The 19,492-nt window shown below is 39.3% G+C and overlaps 1 protein-coding gene across 3 annotated transcripts in view; it reads left to right on the forward strand.

The window, feature by feature from the left end:
- The window catches only part of NAV3 (neuron navigator 3), a 274,517-nt gene extending 255,279 nt beyond the window's left edge, over positions 1–19,238 (forward strand). For 2 of the 3 annotated variants that reach the window (XM_010561817.1, XM_010561818.1), the window contains 11 exons: positions 608–782; positions 4,588–4,685; positions 5,348–5,443; positions 5,747–5,915; positions 6,661–6,896; positions 8,835–8,989; positions 9,920–9,991; positions 10,421–10,617; positions 11,287–11,405; positions 14,171–14,374; positions 16,549–19,230. In XM_010561817.1, the coding sequence (XP_010560119.1) occupies positions 608–782; positions 4,588–4,685; positions 5,348–5,443; positions 5,747–5,915; positions 6,661–6,896; positions 8,835–8,989; positions 9,920–9,991; positions 10,421–10,617; positions 11,287–11,405; positions 14,171–14,374; positions 16,549–16,668 (1,641 nt within the window). In that variant the 3' untranslated portion in view covers positions 16,669–19,230. Of the gene's footprint in view, positions 1–607; positions 783–4,587; positions 4,686–5,347; positions 5,444–5,746; positions 5,916–6,660; positions 6,897–8,834; positions 8,990–9,919; positions 9,992–10,420; positions 10,618–11,286; positions 11,406–14,170; positions 14,375–16,548 lie in introns of all 3 variants that reach the window. The other variant, XM_010561819.1, reaches the window with a different exon arrangement.
- The last annotated feature ends 254 nt before the right edge of the window (positions 19,239–19,492 follow it).

Consider the following 19,492-nt stretch of genomic DNA (forward strand, 5'->3'; position numbering starts at 1 on the left):
AGGGCTTGCTGACCGTTATGTGAACAATCCCATGTTTGAATGATCAAAAAGTATTATCTGATAGCAAGAAGGGTTGTGAAACTGTTAAACTATCAATTTCTAATTGTCCATTTTTAATTTCATTTCTCCTCTGTGAAGTTACTGCTTAAATTTTACATTCAATGGCAGTAATAATTTTCTGTGACTTTAGAAACATTGACATACCCAAGATTTTAACAATAACTTTTTTAACTGACTGTTACCTACAATTTTTTACAATAGAAAGTAGCTTATAAAACTGGGGAAAGCTGGGAAAATTCTCACCACACTGATATTATGGTCAACTGTACAATAAACACTGAAGCTTGAAGCTTACGTTGTTTAGGAACTGTCTTGAGGCAAAAGCTAAAACAAGGTTATAGGGTTTTCCCCCTTCATTTCAGAAGTGAAGGCAATGCAGTTTTCACTGACTGCGTTATACTTCTGAGCTACAGTGCTACACACTGCTGTGAAAGTGGTAAACCAGTCAGCTCCTGCAGGCGAATGGCGAGCACCAGAATAGCCACCCCCAGTGGTTTTCCGAAAGAATAACCTGCTGTGCTTTTATGTTGATTTCTTTTGAATACAGAATGAAATTGAGATATTGAAAGCTGAAAATGATCGTTTAAAGGCAGAGACTGGAAATACTGGAAAGCCTGCCCGGCCGTCATCAGAGTCTTCAAGCAGCACATCATCTTCTTCATCACGGCAGTCACTAGGACTTTCTCTGAACAATTTAAACATCACAGAATCTGTTACATCAGGTAAATATATTTTGGGCACATGCATGCCTCAGCAATTAGTAAGAATTTATTATTTTCACTCTCTTAATGGGCCATATATGGGAGGCATGCCTGAAAATTAAAAGACCTCATATCACTTGGGTAAACATCAAGTATACATTCACTAATGGAGATTGAGGAAGAATGCTGGCAGTCATTTCTGAAAATGTAGATTTTACAAGGCTCTGTATAATAGTAACAGGCTGTTCATTATGTTTGCTTAGTTCCTGGCTATGATACTCTCTACCTACCTAGTTTACAATACTCTTTGGTCATCTAGTTTACAATTTATTTGAAGAGGACAATTTTTGTTGCAGTATACTTGACAACTGTACAGATATATTCTCTTGTCCCTGTGGAATAAATAAGAGCATAGTACATGAAACTTCCTTTTTTTTTTTTTTTTTTGTTTACAGATCTTTTATCATTCAGTTAGCTCCCTTTAACTTTATTTCATATTTGCAGCTGGGGCAGAAGGTGGACTCAGTTAGCTTTATCCCTTACATTTTTTTTAATGTGATATAGCTAGTTAGTCTACATTGGACCAAATCACCATTTGTCACAGGACCCAAACCCCGCCTGGCTTATTAAGCAAGCTCATTGTTTCAGTGAATGAGAGAAAGCAAGCAGAACTTTGGACCACATCCTGAACATTAACATTTGATTATTTTCCATGCCATAGAGTTTATGATAATAAGCCTTCTACACTTGTTTTGATAATGTAGCCAAGAAACAGAAGTGCTGTCTCTAACATTAGAACCAGGAGCAGAGCAGAAGCAAAGCAGCGCTCATTAGCGTAGACTCCACAGAAAGTATAATGCAGTCTCTGGAAGCAATAGAAATGTGGCTAATAATTGTAGAAAGAGTCTAGGCAAGAGTACAGCTGGGAATGTGCCACACTGCCTGACTATAATTTGGATTGGCAGTTAGTCATATTATCTTGCCAGTCATTGATTACATGGACATTTGAATATTTCTTCTGGTTAATATCAGATTTTATAGGAAAATCGGTCTATTTTTTATTTACATTCCAGCCTACTTTTTTGTCAGGTTTAACTTTTAGTATGGGTGAGCCTGTGCTGGGCCTCAGTGTACAATGAAGTGTTGCAAAAACAGGGAGAAAAAGTTTAGCTATGGTTCCTGCTCATGCATCCACAAACATAAAAAAAAGAAATAAAACCAGAGCAGATTTTTTTTCAAAATGGTAAAGGTAGAATTTCTTTCGTGAGCAGCAGCTATTAGCACTTTGTTGCTTAGCTCTAACTCTGTCTAGATACAGGAATAAACATGTAGGAGGAAGAGGAGGAGGAGGAGTTTGAAGGAAAGGGGGAAGAACTGGATGAGAATAAGACAGGAAAAGAGGACCAGGGGGAAGAACACAGGAAGGTGAAAGATAAGAAAAAGAATGAAGATGAACAAAATCAGGAGGAATTTTTAGCAAAAGAACAGAAGAAATAAAAGCTGGAAGAAAAAGAGGAAGAGGAGAAGGGGATAAAGGAGGAGGAGAAGGAACAGGAAGAAGAAGAACAAGAAGACTGGGAGAAGTGGTTGGACTCGATGATCTTAAGGGTCTTTTCCAACCTAAATGATTCTACTATTTTATGATTCTATAAGCTTTATATAATTTTCTGTGTTATTGGTTCTAAATGTTTTTCTAGCATGCAAAGTAATTACTTTCAGTTATAAGAAATCAAAGAAATAAGTGTGCCTAATGAGGAGTGGAGGATTTCATTTGATGATGAATCCAGCCTTTTTGATCATTGTGAGTATCATCTTGTTGCCATGCCGAAGAACTTGGAAGGGTAACAGCTTCCTACCAAGTCTTGTGGGATTTCTGTGGCAGCTGGAGTACTACTAAACAAAAGTCCCTGAGATATGGAGAGGTTAATCATGCTGGGGACTAAGCTGAGAGAGATAACGAGGGCTTTGGCTCATCGTAATAAAAAACGCCGTGGCACTTTCTGGGAGACAAGTGTCTCCAAATGCCCGTGGTCATCTGGAAATGACCAAAGCTATCCATTGCCATTTCCTAAGGGTATAACCATCTCCTCCTGATAGGTGTGAGTGGCAAGCTGGGAAGGGGCTCGGTGGTCACAGACACCCGTATTTCAGCCAGTCACTGGAGTAAAAAGCAGCAAAGAAGGACCAGTACAAAACTCTGTCTGTGCTGTCCAGTGAAAAGAGTGCCAGAGCTCAGACAAGAAGTGAGCTGGAGCCACCATAGTGCACCTAAGGAGGAGGTCTGGCAGGAGATAATTAAAGCAATTAGCACCACCATGAAATTAGACCCCCCCAGGGCATCTTCTGAGCCCTTTGTATCAGTGAGAGAGAGAGCTCTTAGAAAGTGGCATTTTTTTCTAGCCACAGAGTGGTTCCTCATTCCTAAAGACTTACAGAAGAATGTATTTTAAAGGCTACATGAGGGTCATTCAAATATTGAAAAATTTCACCGAGGGATCAGTTATATTGTAAATTGCCCTCAGACGAACTATGACATTATGGAAACTCTTAAGGTCTGTCAAATATGCCAACACGCAAGGCAAATGAAGTGAAACATTCCACATTGGTGGCACAGTAAAAGTGTCTGCCTGGAACAAAACAAGCATGGATTTGTCTAAGCTCACAACAAAAATGCTTCTTCAAAAAACAAAACAAAGAACCCAATAGCAGAATCTGCTTTCTAGATCTGGGTGCAAGTTATCAAACATTTTACATGAGGACTTATTTTTTAATACATTCATTGTTGTCATATTAATAAGTCTTCTTTGGTTTTGCTATAAGCAAGTGACTGAATCTTACTCGCACTTCATTTAATTTGGGTGAAATCTGACCTTGTGCAGGCTATGACATGAAGTCGATGCTTTTCTTCAGTCACCACAATAAGAACAAGCAGGATTTACGGTAGTGGATTACTGTGCTGGCCTTTGAAGAAAATGCAAATCCATAATCTCTCCTAATTTGATAGTTCATTTAAATGTCTAACAGTAAAATCTCTGAGAGAACTTCTAGAGGAAGAAAGCAGTTTTATCCCTTGCAGTAAAGCTGCAGACTTAGCCTTCAGTAAGAAATACGTCCTCCTGCTTTCACATTTTAGGAGTTAGTGAAGAGGTGGAAACTGAGGCACAAAGCAGATCAGAATCACTCTTTACCTCCAAGAAAAATGAAACCTTTTCTTAGAGGAATGGCTGAATAGAGTCTTATATTCTGGAGGAGTACAAAGTGGTTTTCTAATGTTTGCTTACTGTTTGTAAGCCTGTATTTGGTTAAAAAAGACTCTATCCATGCCATGTGTACAGAAGGTAAAGAAATCAGCTGGAAAGAGAAATTAAATGCTATTTTACTTAGCAGCAAACGTATCAATGCAAGAATTTCTTTTTTTTTTCTCCTTACAACATTCTAAAGGGCACAATGAGTCCCTAAAGATATAAATTTAATTTGGTTTTAACATTGCTTTGTGGACGTATGGTAATTTTGAGCAAGTTCCAAGAAAGAAAGCAAAGGCAAGATCATGATGCAAGAATTTATTTATTTATGGATTCCCTATTCATTTCTATATGATTAAAGCTCCTAATATTGCTTCAAAAATTGACAAATTGTAACTTTTTTTTAATCTCCAAGAGAAAAGGTGAATTAGGAATAAATGCACATTAAAATTATTGCAAATTGTTGTGATGGCAGCCTTTCTTTTTAACCAAAAGGTCCTTTGAACAAATATTGAACTGATGATGTGAACATAATTGATGTGATTTGTCAGCCTGATCACTTTAGTTCCCTTCTTTTATTGTAGATATTTTGTTGGATGATGTCACTGATGGAGCACTCCACAAAGAAGGTCATAGTGTGAAAATTTTAGTCACTATAAACAAGGGCTATAGTCGAGCCAAGGTAAGTTCACTACCCAAAGGTCTAGATGCAGAATTACAGCTCAGGCAAATCTGGCAGTATAGCAGCTCAACTTGTTTCAGTATTTTCAGCCAGGAACTGAAGGGAAATACCCTAAAGATAGCAGCTCTCTTCTCTGTCATCCGTGCTCAATACAGTTAGGCATTCTCCACAGACTAGTGTCATATGGCCTCCTTCTGCCTTTGTGGTGGCTCAGACACTACCAATTCTCAGTTTAATTAGTACTAGGATGTTCTGGGACTTGCTATCTCCATTTAAAAGTCGTTATAAATTAGATCTATGCCTTGGACCCCTTAGGGTGCAACTATGAATATGCTGCTGAGGTAATAAATTTGGAATTGCATTGTCATGGTTTCATGTTCTGTATTACAAAAACCTGTAAATACAGTGCAATTTTTATTTATATTCATCTCTTTATAAACACAGATGCAATCAAAGAGCAGAATAAGATACTGTATTTCCTTCCTTATAAAGATGTACCAAAGTAATATCATCTATACCTATTTCTGGCACAGAGATTATTAACAAAGTTGTAGCATCACATTCTAAAGAATATTTTTTTTCTTCATTGGGAAAATTATGAATCTTATAGAAAACTGATTACCACCATTTTTAGTCCAGTTTCCAAAAATCTCTCTTTGCAGGATCAAAAACCACATGCATATCTGATAGGATCAATTGGAGTCAGCGGAAAAACAAAATGGGATGTTTTAGATGGTGTAATCAGACGTCTCTTTAAGGTAAGACTTTGAAAAATTAGCTCAAGTATTAACTCAGTTTTCTTTTTCACTTAAGAAAACTTCTATGTTCTTTGGGTTGTCTTGCCAAGTTTTAGTTTTGGGGTTTTTTTTGACATATAGCTAACACCACAATTAAACTTTATTCTTAATGTTGCTGTTCTTTTTTCATGATTGTAGGCAGTTCTCTATTGAATGTGACTGCAAGAATCTCCTTGTCAAGTGACTTCGCCTGCACCAAAATGTTTTCCGAACAGGTCTCATTCAATAATTATTTTTATGTCTTATGTTTTCATATAATTTCAGGAATATATTTTCCGAGTGGATCCGACTACTAGCCTAGGTTTAAGCTCTGACTGCATTGCTAGCTATTGTATAGGGGATGTAATTAGAGCCCATAGCCTAGAAGTGCCTGAACTGCTGCCTTGTGGATATCTGGTTGGAGATAATAACGTCATCACTGTGAACCTGAAAGGTAAATGCCAAGAATATTTTTGCAGATACTGTAGAGTTCCTCACTGCAGTCCCTCAACCCTTCATATTTTTGTTCTTACACCTGACCTTTCTGTATTTTGTCTCCAGTTCAAGGACTTTATCACATAAACTTTCTGTATGACACTGTACAATACCTAACACAGTGCAGCATTTTGATGCAAATCTAAAAATATCTCTGTCCTTCTCTGCCTGACTGCCAAATCACAGCAAAGCACAAATTTCTGAATAGTTGCAAAAAAACCAACCCCCAAACAGACATTATGATGAGAAATATTTATGCCTTACCCAGTTCCGCAGGAAAAATTTAATACATTTCAAAGCTGTAGGGATTTGGTATTGAAGGGGAGGGGGGCCTTCAGAAGAACTATACATACATTGTTGTGACAACCAGTAACCCTTGTGGCTGTCACTCTGACCTTTTTTTTTGTTAGGGTTGCCCATAGTGTCTGAAACATACATCTTTGCCTCACTGAGCCTTCTCTTCACATTTACTTTGATTTCATCTCTCCCACCCATCTCGTCCCACTACCACTGTTTAATTTCTTGGCCCTGCGGAAGGATATAAGCATTTCCACAGGAAGGAAGCCCTTAATAGGAATTTGATTTAGGCAGAAGTATCTTACCTTGCTTTGAGCATAGCACTGATGCCATCAGGTGCTGGGCCAAACCTATGCCTACCTTAGCAAGGATGAAGACAGACCATTTTTCTTTTCTTTTGTTCCCAGGAGTGGAAGAAAACAGTTTGGACAGTTTTGTGTTTGACACATTGATTCCTAAGCCAATTACCCAGCGGTACTTTAATTTACTGATGGAGCATCGCAGGATTATTCTGTCGGGACCCAGTGGCACAGGAAAGACCTATTTAGCTAACAGGCTGGCTGAATATATTATAACTAAATCTGGCAGAAAAAAAACTGAGGATGCAATTGCAACTTTTAACGTAGATCACAAATCAAGCAAGGTACGTTACAGTTGAAAAGCGAACCTATCGCCCAATTTGTAGTGATGATGCAGAGCAGATCCTATTGGTTGGCATACTGTTTTGTGGCTCAGTTAGCATTTTTTCCTACAAGAACTTGGTCTCCAATCCCAGTGAGAAACAAGGACCAAATCTTTCTGTTCTAAACAAACCATTGAAGCACAGTGAAGGAAGTCTGAATTTTCCCTCACTTGAGGAAATCCACCTTAAGGATAGATGCAGAGTGAAATTCCTATATAAATGAAATTCTTAGAGTGTCTGTAATTCCTTTGTCAAAAAGGTTGGATATATAGTAATATCGGTCTAACTTGCTTTTATATAGTGATAAGAGCAGCTGATTGTTAGCAAAGACTTCAGAATGGGGATTTTGAATTGCCATCTTGGGTTCATCTTAATCAGCACTGGATAAATACAACTGCTGCCATGGTTTCTGGTGTGCATTGGTCAGGAAGCTGACCGTACAAAAATTGCCTCGTGCATCATGTCACATTCACAGTGATTTACATAGCTTAGATTATCAAGCTTCTAGCATGACTACTGTGCTAGCCACAGATAATACTATTCACTTGCTGTCCTAAATTGGGTATACTCCTAACTTGGTACTGAGGGAAAGGAAAGTGAAAGGTTTTGCCCAGAGCTTTCTCATTTGCACAGAACATAATGAATGTTAACATAATATAAGAAGGAAGAACCTACAGATCCCAAAGGGGTGAGAGGACCATTCCAGTAAAAACACCACTTTTCACTGTCTTTATACAGAGGATTTGTGATGCCATTTACTTTGGCAGGGGATGTGTTTACATTTTATTATTATACCATATATATTTATAATGAAAATTGTCCCACAAGAGAGTAAGCTTTTGGATTTCTGGTAAATTGCTTGTTGTATATGGTTTTGTTTGGAGGGGTTTTTTGTTTGGTGTTTTTTTTCTTTTGTCTCTATTAAGATTTATGTATAACTTTTGAGTTTATAGTAAAAAAAAAAGAAACAACATTGTCAAATACCAAGTGTGTTTGAATAATACAGATGGTGCTATTCCATGGAAGAAACCCAGGATGTTCCTCTAGAGAGACCTGATCATAAAAAGCCAAACAAAAATCTTTCTTGAAATAAAAAAAGATTGCATGTTCCCATTAAAGAAGAAAAGATTCTGCTATCCCTGATCCAGAAAGTAAAATGGCAATAGGAACTTTGTCCATAATACTGAGCATTCCCAACACTGACAAAACTAGATACCTTTAGAGATACAGCTGTAAAACTTGACTAGCCCAGACCCTCAAGGGCAATGAAGTATTGAGAAAAATACAAAATGTTTTGATTGTAGAAAGTTCTCTTTTACTCCAGCACTAAAAGCAGCCGGACAGATAGCTGACAGAAAAAAAGAATTTACACAACAAATTTTATTATAAGGTGTGATATAGTATCCCCAAAAGGACAAACAGATTTTCAGGGACAGTGGTGAAAGGAGATATCTGAAGGAGCAGTTCAATATGCCTAAATCCTGTGATTTGATGGGGGTGTTTTGGTATATAAATGTGCCATTCATAAGAACAGAGGTCCAACAATTGATGTGAGTATCTCAGCCCATTGGAAATGGCATATTTTATTGCAGCCTATTTTCCTCCGGAGATAAGATAGTTTATCAGCAGGTTTCTAAGGAATGCATCCACCAAATAGGAATGCGTATGCTTCAGTTGCTTGCCTTATGTTTAGTGCCTTTGTTTTTCCTAGCATGTGGCTTCAATGTTGCCCTATCTAAGAAGCAGGTCTTCCTGCATGCGCTGATCCAGCTGAATGATCCACAGTGGGGAAACTCCGTAGCAGCCTCTTTATCTTTCTGAAAATCTTTTCCACTGAAATTACATCTGTGGTCTAATTGGGTTAATCTTTTCTGGGTTTTTTTGTTAATTCTGCTGAAGGATCTGCGACAATATCTAGCAAACCTAGCTGAGCAATGCAGTGCTGACAACAATGGTGCTGATCTCCCTGTGGTCATAATTCTTGATAATCTCCACCACATCGGTTCACTAAGTGACATCTTCAATGGCTTCCTCAACTGTAAATATAATAAATGGTAGGTAGTAGCTCTTCTCTCCCCTTTTACAGACCTTTTGCAATTAAAGCAGTAAAAGCTGTTTGTTATTTTGCAAAATAAGATGTCCCAGTGGAAACTTAAGACTCCCACAGGCTGTCAGCAAAGCCCTTATGTGCTTGAATAATTTTAACCCTCTTCAGCCAAGTACTTGGGTGTCTGCTTCACTTTATTTATATGACCCCCATGCATCTCAGCGAGATGTAAACGTACCACAGAATTTAAGAATGTACTTAAACGCTTGACTGAATTAGGGACTTATCCCTTTCACCCCGTCAGATCACACAAGCTCATTAGTACCATGAGGACAGCTTACAGGCGAGTACGAAGAAATGCCCTTTATAATAGTGGAATTTGGGATATGTGTGAACCCATGAACCATGCCATGCAGAAGCAGCCGTATATCCGGCGGACTTGCACTTCCCACAGTTTTCCTGTAGCAGTGCAGAAGTATGAAGTTTGCTGACTGTCCTTTATTGCCAAGCAAGAATAAAAATAATGCTTTCTGGAACTTTCACTGACCTATAACATTGGCTATTTCTGCTGGAAAAGTGCCATCATAGCGACTTCCCTTCATAAAATCACTGTATGCTATGTCTTACTCATGAGAGTCACTGACTTCTGAGATTAAAACTCTAAACCTACTCCAAAATTATGAGGTACACAAAGACAGTTGCCTCATTTATTTCTTTATTACAGATGAGTATTAGTAAACTACAAACATGCAGAGAGGGAAATCATACAAGAATAAACATTAAAAAAAGGGACGTCTCAGGAATATTTTAAATCTAAGACTACGATACATCCAGAGACTCTTTTAAAATTGGACTAGTGCAGATAAGAAGAAAGAATATTCTTTGAATATCTGAATGGATTTTCCCTTAAAAAAACCTATTGCTTTTCTCTTTTCAGTCCCTATATTATTGGAACCATGAACCAGGGAGTTTCTTCTTCACCAAATCTGGAGCTCCATCACAATTTCAGGTACGTTCACTCTGTATTTACTGTGGCCGTGTTTGCACAGTTCCCTGCACCTCAGCCCAGTTCTTCAACAAACATTGATCTTGTGTCTCATCACAGCAAAGTATGTGAGCTTCTGTGTGTCTCTGTTGATGGGTCTCTGAATGGTGTTGAGGAATGGTCAAAGAAATGAGATACTTTCTGACACCTCTAGCAAGTTGCTGGATGATTGCATTCTTGCATTCCATTTGTCTTCAGCAGTGTCTTGAATTCCTGCTGAAGCCTGTAATGATTGTGTTGTAGCGATGGGCAATAATGTGGTTCATTGGAGCAGTTTTATACTTGCTGACTAACGAGACTCAAAAGCTTATGACATTACCTTCATCTCTATGTTTAAGAGGAAATGATGTATTTGGTGTTCATTGCTGCTTGACATGTATCCTTTCTACCCAGGTGGGTGCTGTGTGCTAATCACACAGAACCTGTTAAAGGTTTCTTGGGCAGATATCTGAGAAGGAAACTGATTGAGACTGAAATAGAAAGGAACATACGCAATAATGAGCTCATCAAAATCATTGACTGGATCCCCAAAACATGGCATCATCTTAACAGCTTCCTAGAAACGCACAGCTCTTCAGATGTAACCATTGGTGAGTCCATTGATGAAATGGTTTGAAATAAGGATACAGGCTGAGCACTTTAGGGATCTGTGAAGGATATAGTGTGTTTTTAAAAGCTGTCATCTCTCAATGGGAAGTACAGCATCAGTTTGGGGAATTTGTCTGGTTGCCAGCAAAATTGAAATGAAAATGGGAAGTTTAATGAGAGAGTATGTATTTCCTGGTATTTCTGCCTTGGTTGCTAAAGACTTTCAAGAAAACGTTCATAATTTTAAAAAGTTAAATTTACAAAAAATTACCTCAATAGCAACTTTGCTAGGCTTAATTTTTTTTCTCTGCTTTTACACTGCAGTATAATTACAGCAATAAAAACACTTAGACAGTTAGTTCAGCAGAGTAGCAGGTCGGAGATATACACGTACCTGAGGTCTTTTAGTGGAATAGCTATGTTAGCAAAGAAGTCATCTTTTTACATAGCTTTGCCCGTAAAACTTGTAAGTGTTCATCAGGCCCTAGAAGTGGATAAAGCGACACTAGTTCATTTTTAATAACAGGAGACTGATAGCTCCCTTATTGTAGTTCTGTATTAGTATTCTCTTCACTTAAGTGTGCCCCAATACTGCTTTTTTAATTCTGTGAATATTATTTTTAGTGTGTTCCCTAGTTCTACTTTTTTTAATACAAAACTTGACTTCTCAGGTCCCCGCCTCTTCCTCCCTTGCCCTATGGATGTTGATGGCTCCAGAGTCTGGTTCACAGACCTCTGGAACTATTCCCTGGTGCCGTATCTTCTGGAAGCTGTGAGAGAAGGACTTCAGGTATGTCATTTGTTTCCCAGCAATTTTTTCTGAAGTAGTTTCATAGGCTTTCTCCAAGCTACTTCTTACCAATGCATCCAAGTATGAATGCTGTTGTGTTTGCAGGAAGAAAATCTGTGGAGGGATTATAGAAATCAGCCTTGAACTCCTTCTGACCTGCTCTTACTCTGATGTATAATTTGGCTTTGTCCACTCCAGCACTGGCATATCTTCCATTTTATGAAGAAGGTTTCTCCTCTGTGACCAGAGGAAGCTTCTTCTTTTTCCACTGTCTAACAAGTTCACAGCAATGCTAAATACAGCTCAGATTGTCTCCCTGAGTCAAGGCGGTCTCAGCCTACCCCTGCATGGAAGAGTTAATAGCCCTTACACTGGTGCAAGAAAATAGCTTTGGTCTGTGTAATCCTCTCCCACCTACGTACACATGTATGCACACAGGCTTGTGGAGGAAAGCTTGTGAACAAGGATATTTTCACCATTCAGGGAAAAAAAAAAAAGTTTACTGGCCTTATCTAACCCGACTGAGATAATTTACTCTTTGGCCCTACTGAACATGAAGGTCTGTCCCTTTTTGCCTTTATATCTTGCAACCCTGCTTGTATTTCCTGCAGTTTTGTTTCTCCTTTTTTCTTTCTCTGCATGGGCTAAGATTTCCTCCTGACTGTAATTCTCATTTTGGGTAACAGTGCCATCAGATCAGAGTGCTTCACGGTTCCCTCTATACGATCCTCTCCAGAGCTGGTGTTAGCAGCAGTTCCACTGATTGTTAATGACCTATTAAAATTTCTTCTACTTTAATAGAAAGGGTGCTACAAATAGATTTGCGGTAGATAGCACTATAAGCTGTCCCATATAGGTTAAGATTTCAGACCATTCCACATCTTTGGAGCAAACCTAAAACTTGAAATTAATCCTTTCTTCTTTTTTGGTTTGGGTTTGGGTTTTTTTTTTCCAATCTTAATTCAGCTTTCTCCCTTTTCCTTTTTCTCGTATGCACTGCAATTCTATGTCACCTGAAAAGACGCTTTGTGGAAAGGCAGTTTTTTGCCACACATGACACTGAAAGAAATTACTGCACAGTGCAGAGGGGATTGTTATGGACTAGTCAAAGAACTGTGTAAGCAGCTGCAGTTTCTTTATCACCTTGTATTGACATAGTGACATACTGATGCGATGGAGGTTTAGAATCTTGCCTGTTGAATATCTCACGCTTTCCTAAAACTGCTTATCTCTCTGGGAATTACAGAATGTTTATGCCTTGTGCAAAAAACTGCCAAACATCTGATAGAACAGCCATGGTGAGATTAACAGCGCTTGTTTAGACCAGCTATAAAAATGCGGTGATATTCTTCATGCTCATATTTTCCCAAGTATACAGGGTACCTACTTAAATGAAAACTTTAATTCTGGAGCAGAAGATGGCAGCATATAGAAGAAAATATGTTGTTTCATGAACCGTTCCAATTTTTAGCTGCTTTGGACGGCTTCCATAGAATAACATTATTAATAATAAACAGAAATCTTTTATATGGTATAATTAGATGTTCCTGGAACAAGGCACTGGTAGAAAATGCCTTTCTAGCCTGGTACTTTGCAAACTCACTCGTCAGACACAGAATTTACAAGCCTTGCTCCAGGTTCCAGAAAAGATTTAATTGCTGTTAATCTCCGATGAGGGGAAGTGCTGCCTACAGCCTGGAGTTAGCCTGCTACCTCCCTGAGAAACATTTCCTCTTGGCTTATTTAGGCAGATCCCTGTTATAGCAGCCTAGCCTCAGCGTAGGGCAGAAGGAGTCTGAGTATCTCTGCATAACACAGGGAACTTGGCTGTCTAACGTGGAGCTCTGGATTCAGCAAGTGCCTGGGAGCAGGTGTTGCAGCGATAAGCACAACCCATCTCTCTGGCTTTAGCACTAAAATCCTTCACTGTTTTACTCCCTTTAGGAGTGCAGCCCATCCAAATGCTCCATCAGTACATGCCCTGCCAAAATTATGCTGCTCCTTGGATTGCGTGAGGCTGTTTTTGCTGGGAGAAATCACAGAAAGCCCTGGTGAATGGCTCCCCATCCCAATGTGTCCTTGTCACAGCTAAAGGAAATCTGTAAAGCAGCAACCAAGGGGCTCTTGGTTAACATGTTGCTTGTGAACAGCGATGTGGAGAAGGGTGCATTTTAGTGAGAAAGCTACCAGATCTCCTAAACTTACAATATTCTCTTTCTTCCTTCCTCTGTCCTCTTTCCAGATTCGTCAACATTTTTGTGCTTCATAGTAGGGAAAACGTATTCTTTGTGAATTTCTTCTCTTAAACTTGTACAAGATCTCAGACTTAAGATCTTGTCTGCTTCTGCATCCTATTTTGCTAGGGGAAGAGAACAATCTGTACTGGCACTTCCTAATTCACTTCAAACAAAATCCAATTAACTTGAATGTTTTAGATAGGTCTGAGTTAATTTCACCGATACGCCTTAAGCAAATTACCTAAAGGTCTCATTTCACATTGTATCAGGAACTTGTGGCTCTCACCGTTGCCTACAAGTATCGCTAGTTATGGAGTGCTTTTCAGCTTGCAGCCACCTTGCCTATTGAAGGAGCATTAATGGAGATGAGGTCTTTTCAACGTCTTCTCATATCCGAGTGCTGAACACATCTGAAAGCAAACCACTTATTAAAATGGTTTAGACATTTTTTGACGACTTTTGTCTGCTTTTACAATTGGGACTGAAAACTCTGTAGGATACTTAACCTGTGTTATATCCGTAATACAGATGTACGGTAAGAGGGCACCCTGGGAGGATCCCTCCAAGTGGGTAGCTGATACCTATCCATGGAGCTCTGCGTCTCTACAGCATGAGTGGCCATCGCTACTTCAGTTAAGACCAGAAGATGTTGGTTATGAAGGTTATGCATCAGCAAAGGAAGGAACAACCTCAAAGCACGTTCCACAGACTGATACAGAGGGGGATCCCTTGGTAAGATTTAAACTTTGGGGAAAAGGTTTTTCAGTATGTACTTTACTGTCACATGTTAAATTGTTCACTGTACCATAAAAAAACTACTGTGTACCTGTTCCAAAATGGGCTTTTAAAATGAATCCTACTATAATTTATTTTAAAAGTTGAAAAGAAAGGAAAATCTAGCAGGTGGGCAGGTATCACCATCACATGAATACGACCCTAAATTGTTTGCAATTCCCATCCACCCAGAAATGTATCTGGTCTTCATCATTATAATGTTTGGGTACCACTCTTCAGCAACTTATTAATCAGCTTATTCTAAAAACACCTTTCCAGGTTGGGCAGTCCATCACCTACACTCTGCAAATGAAGGACTGAGATACTCGCATTATCCAACCTGTCTATCATAGAGAATTTAGTGGAAATGTAAATTAGACAGCCATCCTCTCTTGCCTCAGAACATTTCAAGATAACTGATGACTGTATAACAGTCTTAATGTAAAAGGAATGCAAGTATAGTGGCATTAAAAGATAAGAGGTTGATTTCCCTCAATGCCATGTATTGTTTTATTTAAATATGATCTCAGACATTTAGGTTTACCATTGTCGCCTCTGATAATGGACTGTTAAATTGCCTATATTGAACTGCTATTCTTGTATAGTGCTTTCTCTATAGACTGCCTTTATCACAATTCAAAATGCTGTTTTAGAGAACTGTACTTCTGGAATACAGGCAGCCCTTGGAAAAGGCAATTTCTCAAAGGAAAATGCATTTAACTCTTATCAGTGCTAAGAGAACGGCCCCTCAGCCTCACTGAAGTGTGTGGTATCCAAAACCAGACCTTGCATCCTGAAGAAGTGTAGAAAATCACCTCATTTGACCCCCTGTCTCCCAGTCCATAAGCTTTGGGGTGATTGCTTGACCCTGCAGTTTGGGCTGCCAGTGAGTGTATTGGCCAGGTTTCCAGCACGTATGCATCATCTCCACTACGGTGAAAATACGTGGGCAGCTCGAGTTCAGTGTCCCACCACCCTTGCTCCCTGCACACTGTAGTCAGTATCTGTATCTGACTAAATATCAGAAGCTTGAAACTTGTCCCTTGCCTCCGGTGGAGACAGACCCTGTGCTCGCAGAAACAGGACATATCACGTGCAGGCTGTATTGCCCACCCACCACATGTATTCTCAAACACGGATACCTATTCAACCATCAGCAAAAGCTGCCTGGTGGCGTTAAAGAGTGTTAAATGCTGTTCAGTGCCTAGAGAAAACTTTAAAAGCTGTACAGGTTGAAACCATAGAGGTGTAAGGATTCCTGAGCAAACTGGAAAGAGGGGCTTAACACACAAACGCACAAGAATCCCTCTTTCTCTTTGGTTTGTCACCGCCTGCTTTTTTGTAATGACAGCGTATTTGTTCCTTGAAAAACACTACAGCAATGTCAACATTGCTTGCAGCCCTGAGCATGCTGGCAGAAGCGGATGTTTTATAAATAAAATCCTGATCATTACACAGAGTCAGGCGTCAAGCATCCAAGTAATTTTCTGGGGCTTAATGCTGCTTTTTGATGATTTTTCAGATGGGTTTCAGGTTCTAATAATCCCCAAATGATGTGGGGGCTCTCCTCTCCTGGGTAGGAGGATCTGTTGCTGCTCCCCTGCTGAGGTCAGCCCCTCGACAGCAGATGGGACTCTTTTATGAAGCCGCTGGCCTCGGTCCACCCCTCTCTGGCTCCCTCCCCTTCTCTCTCTTGCAGAGGGGCTATGTTAGCGTGATGATGTTTTCAGTTGCTTTTCCAATGTAGTGTGTCGATACCATCCAAAAATTATCTGGAAGCTTGACTGTCTCCAAATATGGGCCCAGATGTCCAGCTGCGATATGGCTTCCTTCCCCTGCCGGTGCTGCAGCTGCAGCCGGTCTCACCCCTGAATTAAAGAGAGTTATCAGGCAGCTCCATTGTATCCCTCTGGCTCTTTGGACCTTTAAACTTCTATTTAAAGACCAGAAGGCAATGAAAAGGGTGCCAGGAGGAGCCGCTGACACCCTGCCCTTTCTGAAATCCTTTTGTCTGGTCCCCTCAGCTGGATACCAGCACACCTCATGCAGCAAGGGAGCTTAATTAAATTTTAACACGGTCACTGCAGCATTAAATGAGACGCGATTATGTAAACATTGCTTTCTTCTTTCAGATGAATATGCTAATGAGGCTTCAAGAGGCAGCCAACTATTCGAGCGCACAAAGCTGTGACAGTGACAGCACCAGCCACCATGACGACATTTTGGATTCATCCCTTGAATCAACTCTCTGAAAGGGACAAACCTTGGTGGAGGATTATGGTAAAATCTGTTTCCACTAGACCACTGCCAGTATTAAAGCAGCACGCCGAGGTCCCTGAGTGAGAATGGTGTGTTGTAGGTAGGCAGGAGACCTAAATCTGCAAAGTCAGGAAGAAAAATTGAAGTGGAAAGCTTGAATTAGTTTAATTTCAAGGCATTTCAATACCTATGGAGCCAAGTGAGACTCCATTTGTCAACTGGAAAGGGCCCTAGACCAAGGGCATCTAAGCAGATTGCACACGTGTTAGCCAAACTGGAATATTTTTTTTTCCCTTTTCCTCTTTCTCTGTCTCTCTCTCTCTGCCTCTGTTTCTCTGTACAAGTTTACAGTGCAACTTCTTCTGTTTTTTCCTTTAGTTTACCCTGAGGCGCTGCATGAACAGTGCGGTCTTCTAATTCTCTTCTAACCTCTGTTGTGCCACATGGTGCTGGTCACAGGACTGCAGTGGTGTTTGTGTTGTACACTACTGCCCATTCCAAAATGAGTCAAAGATGATGATAGTAACTCAGAAAGCACAAACAGTATTGTGCAATCACCAGAAAACATGACTGTGATATGCTGGATAAGTGCCAATTTAATTCTAACTGCCATGGTCAAGGTGATGCGCTCCATCAAGTTTTTAGTACACAAGTCACAGATTTTATAAAGTTGTTTTTACCACAAAGGTCTTTTTTAACCACCTGCCCACTCCTTAACAACAGTTTTATACCAATTATTAACCAACACTGATTAAAGGCTTTTTAGGGCTTCATTTGTTTGAGCCTTTTCAGTGAAAGAAGGAACATTTCTTATGGTGCTGTCTCACTGCCTTAAAACAGATTTCTAGAACAGTTTTACAGTTGGTTTAATTCCTAAACCATTGGTAATTTACACTGTTTTTTTCTTCATTTACTAATGAGAAAACATCAGTTAACACAGTAGCCTCATATCTGTATATCATGATTTTTTAAAGTAATGGATAGGAGAAAGAACAGTTGCTATATAATATTTTTATCTTGTGAATAGATTGCTCTGCCTACCCTCAGAAATACACAAGGAACCCAAACCCACTTCCGCTGCCACCTAAATGCTGAGAAAATCGGCTCAAATCCATTTGGTCCCATGGAATGGAGTTTTTGGAGGATAGATGTTTTGAATTCTTATCCAGCAGAGCTGGATGCACTTGATGCAGCATGAGCACAAATATATGGGTTTTTTTTTTCCTTTTTCTAGTTTTAGCATGTTGTTTTGATTGCTATTGTTGTACATGAAGAATTCAGCATAAAAGAACACTGAAGCAGTGATGTCCACTGTGGAAGAGGAAGAGTTTATACTGTAAAAGTGGGTTGGTTTTGCACAGTCTACTGGGTGGGTATTGTAAATATTGAAAAAAAAAAAAAAGAAAAAAAAAGCCTTGCACAAATCAAATCAAAAACAAACAAACAAACAAAATTGTATTTTATTCTGTTGGTGTTAAGAGATGTTTCACTTGCTGAGATTTCCTGTATGTTGCAAACAAATACAGAATGCAAACCTTAAAAGCTGTTATTACCTGGTGTGTTTGTCCTGTACTTACAGTTGTTATGACTATGCAGGAGCTATCAACGCTACAGTCAGCATGTTTCAATATCTATACAAAGCCAATACATTTTGGGGGGGAAAAAATCTGAAAATGTTTTAAGTGCATATGTCATGGCAGGCTACAACCAGATTGCATTCAAACTGCTCAGAATAATCGGAAACACTCTTTTACCACACGAGGTGTCCGGTTAAAATAGGTGCATAGAAACAAGAAGGTATCTAAGGGCTTTGGCATTGTGTAGACATGTACTGTACACCTCCATGGATGTTACCTTCAGGATGTGTATTTGGTGCTATTAACTCTTTGTGGCCACCCTGTGGTCACTCGCTGTAAAACAAAGATAAATCAATGCAGTTTCCAAATGGCACTGAGCTGCATCGCTGAATCTAGAGGTTCCTACACGGTGCTATTGCCCTAATAAAACTCTGATTTTATGCATGTAGGATTCAGTCAGACCAACATCACGCCCCCCAATCTGGATCCATTTCTGATGCAAAATGTCAGCACATACACCTTGGCTGACTCAAAGAACTAAAGGAAAGCTGCTCTTTCCTGTACCTGTGCTCTGAGCAAACCTGCGAATCTTTTCCTGCCATATATAACACACAAACACACAATATTACATATTACATATACAAAACTTCCTGCGATACATCTCAGTGAGTCCACCTAGTTTACAACTCAGAAATTGTTTGTGAAACATTTGTCTGTACACATTTTATATTTTGTACATTTTTGATGTAACATATCATGTAAATAGACAGAAACAGTGAAATAAATCATCTGAAAAGTTTTGTAGTCTTTGTAAAGCCCTAATAATAAGTATTTGGTGTCATCGGACTTAACTGGATGATGTATTTTCTATTGGTTTATTGTTCCTCTAGCTTGTAAACCAGCTTGCGTATATTTTTTTGCAGGTGTGCGCACTGTATCTGTCTAAATTATTACTTTGCCATTAAAGTGGAATTATTTATTGAAAACACAGTCTGGTGTTTTTACAGTCAGGACCACTTAACGCTTAGATATTATTTCAAATACAAAACCACATAAACAAAATGACAAACTAGAGGATGTGATTTTCTGTATTCAGCAGAACTAATCTCTGTAGAAACAAAATTAAGTACTGTTTCCAGTTCCAGTGATTCAGTATGATTTTTGAATTGCTGTTTCCATGGTGGGAACAGCTTGTGCAGTTCAGAAACAACTTTACAGTCTCCCCGTTCTCAAGATTATC

This window comes from Haliaeetus leucocephalus, unplaced genomic scaffold (assembly GCF_000737465.1).
Source record: "Haliaeetus leucocephalus isolate CR32 unplaced genomic scaffold, Haliaeetus_leucocephalus-4.0 Scaffold151, whole genome shotgun sequence".
Classification (NCBI taxonomy): Eukaryota; Metazoa; Chordata; class Aves; order Accipitriformes; family Accipitridae; genus Haliaeetus; species Haliaeetus leucocephalus.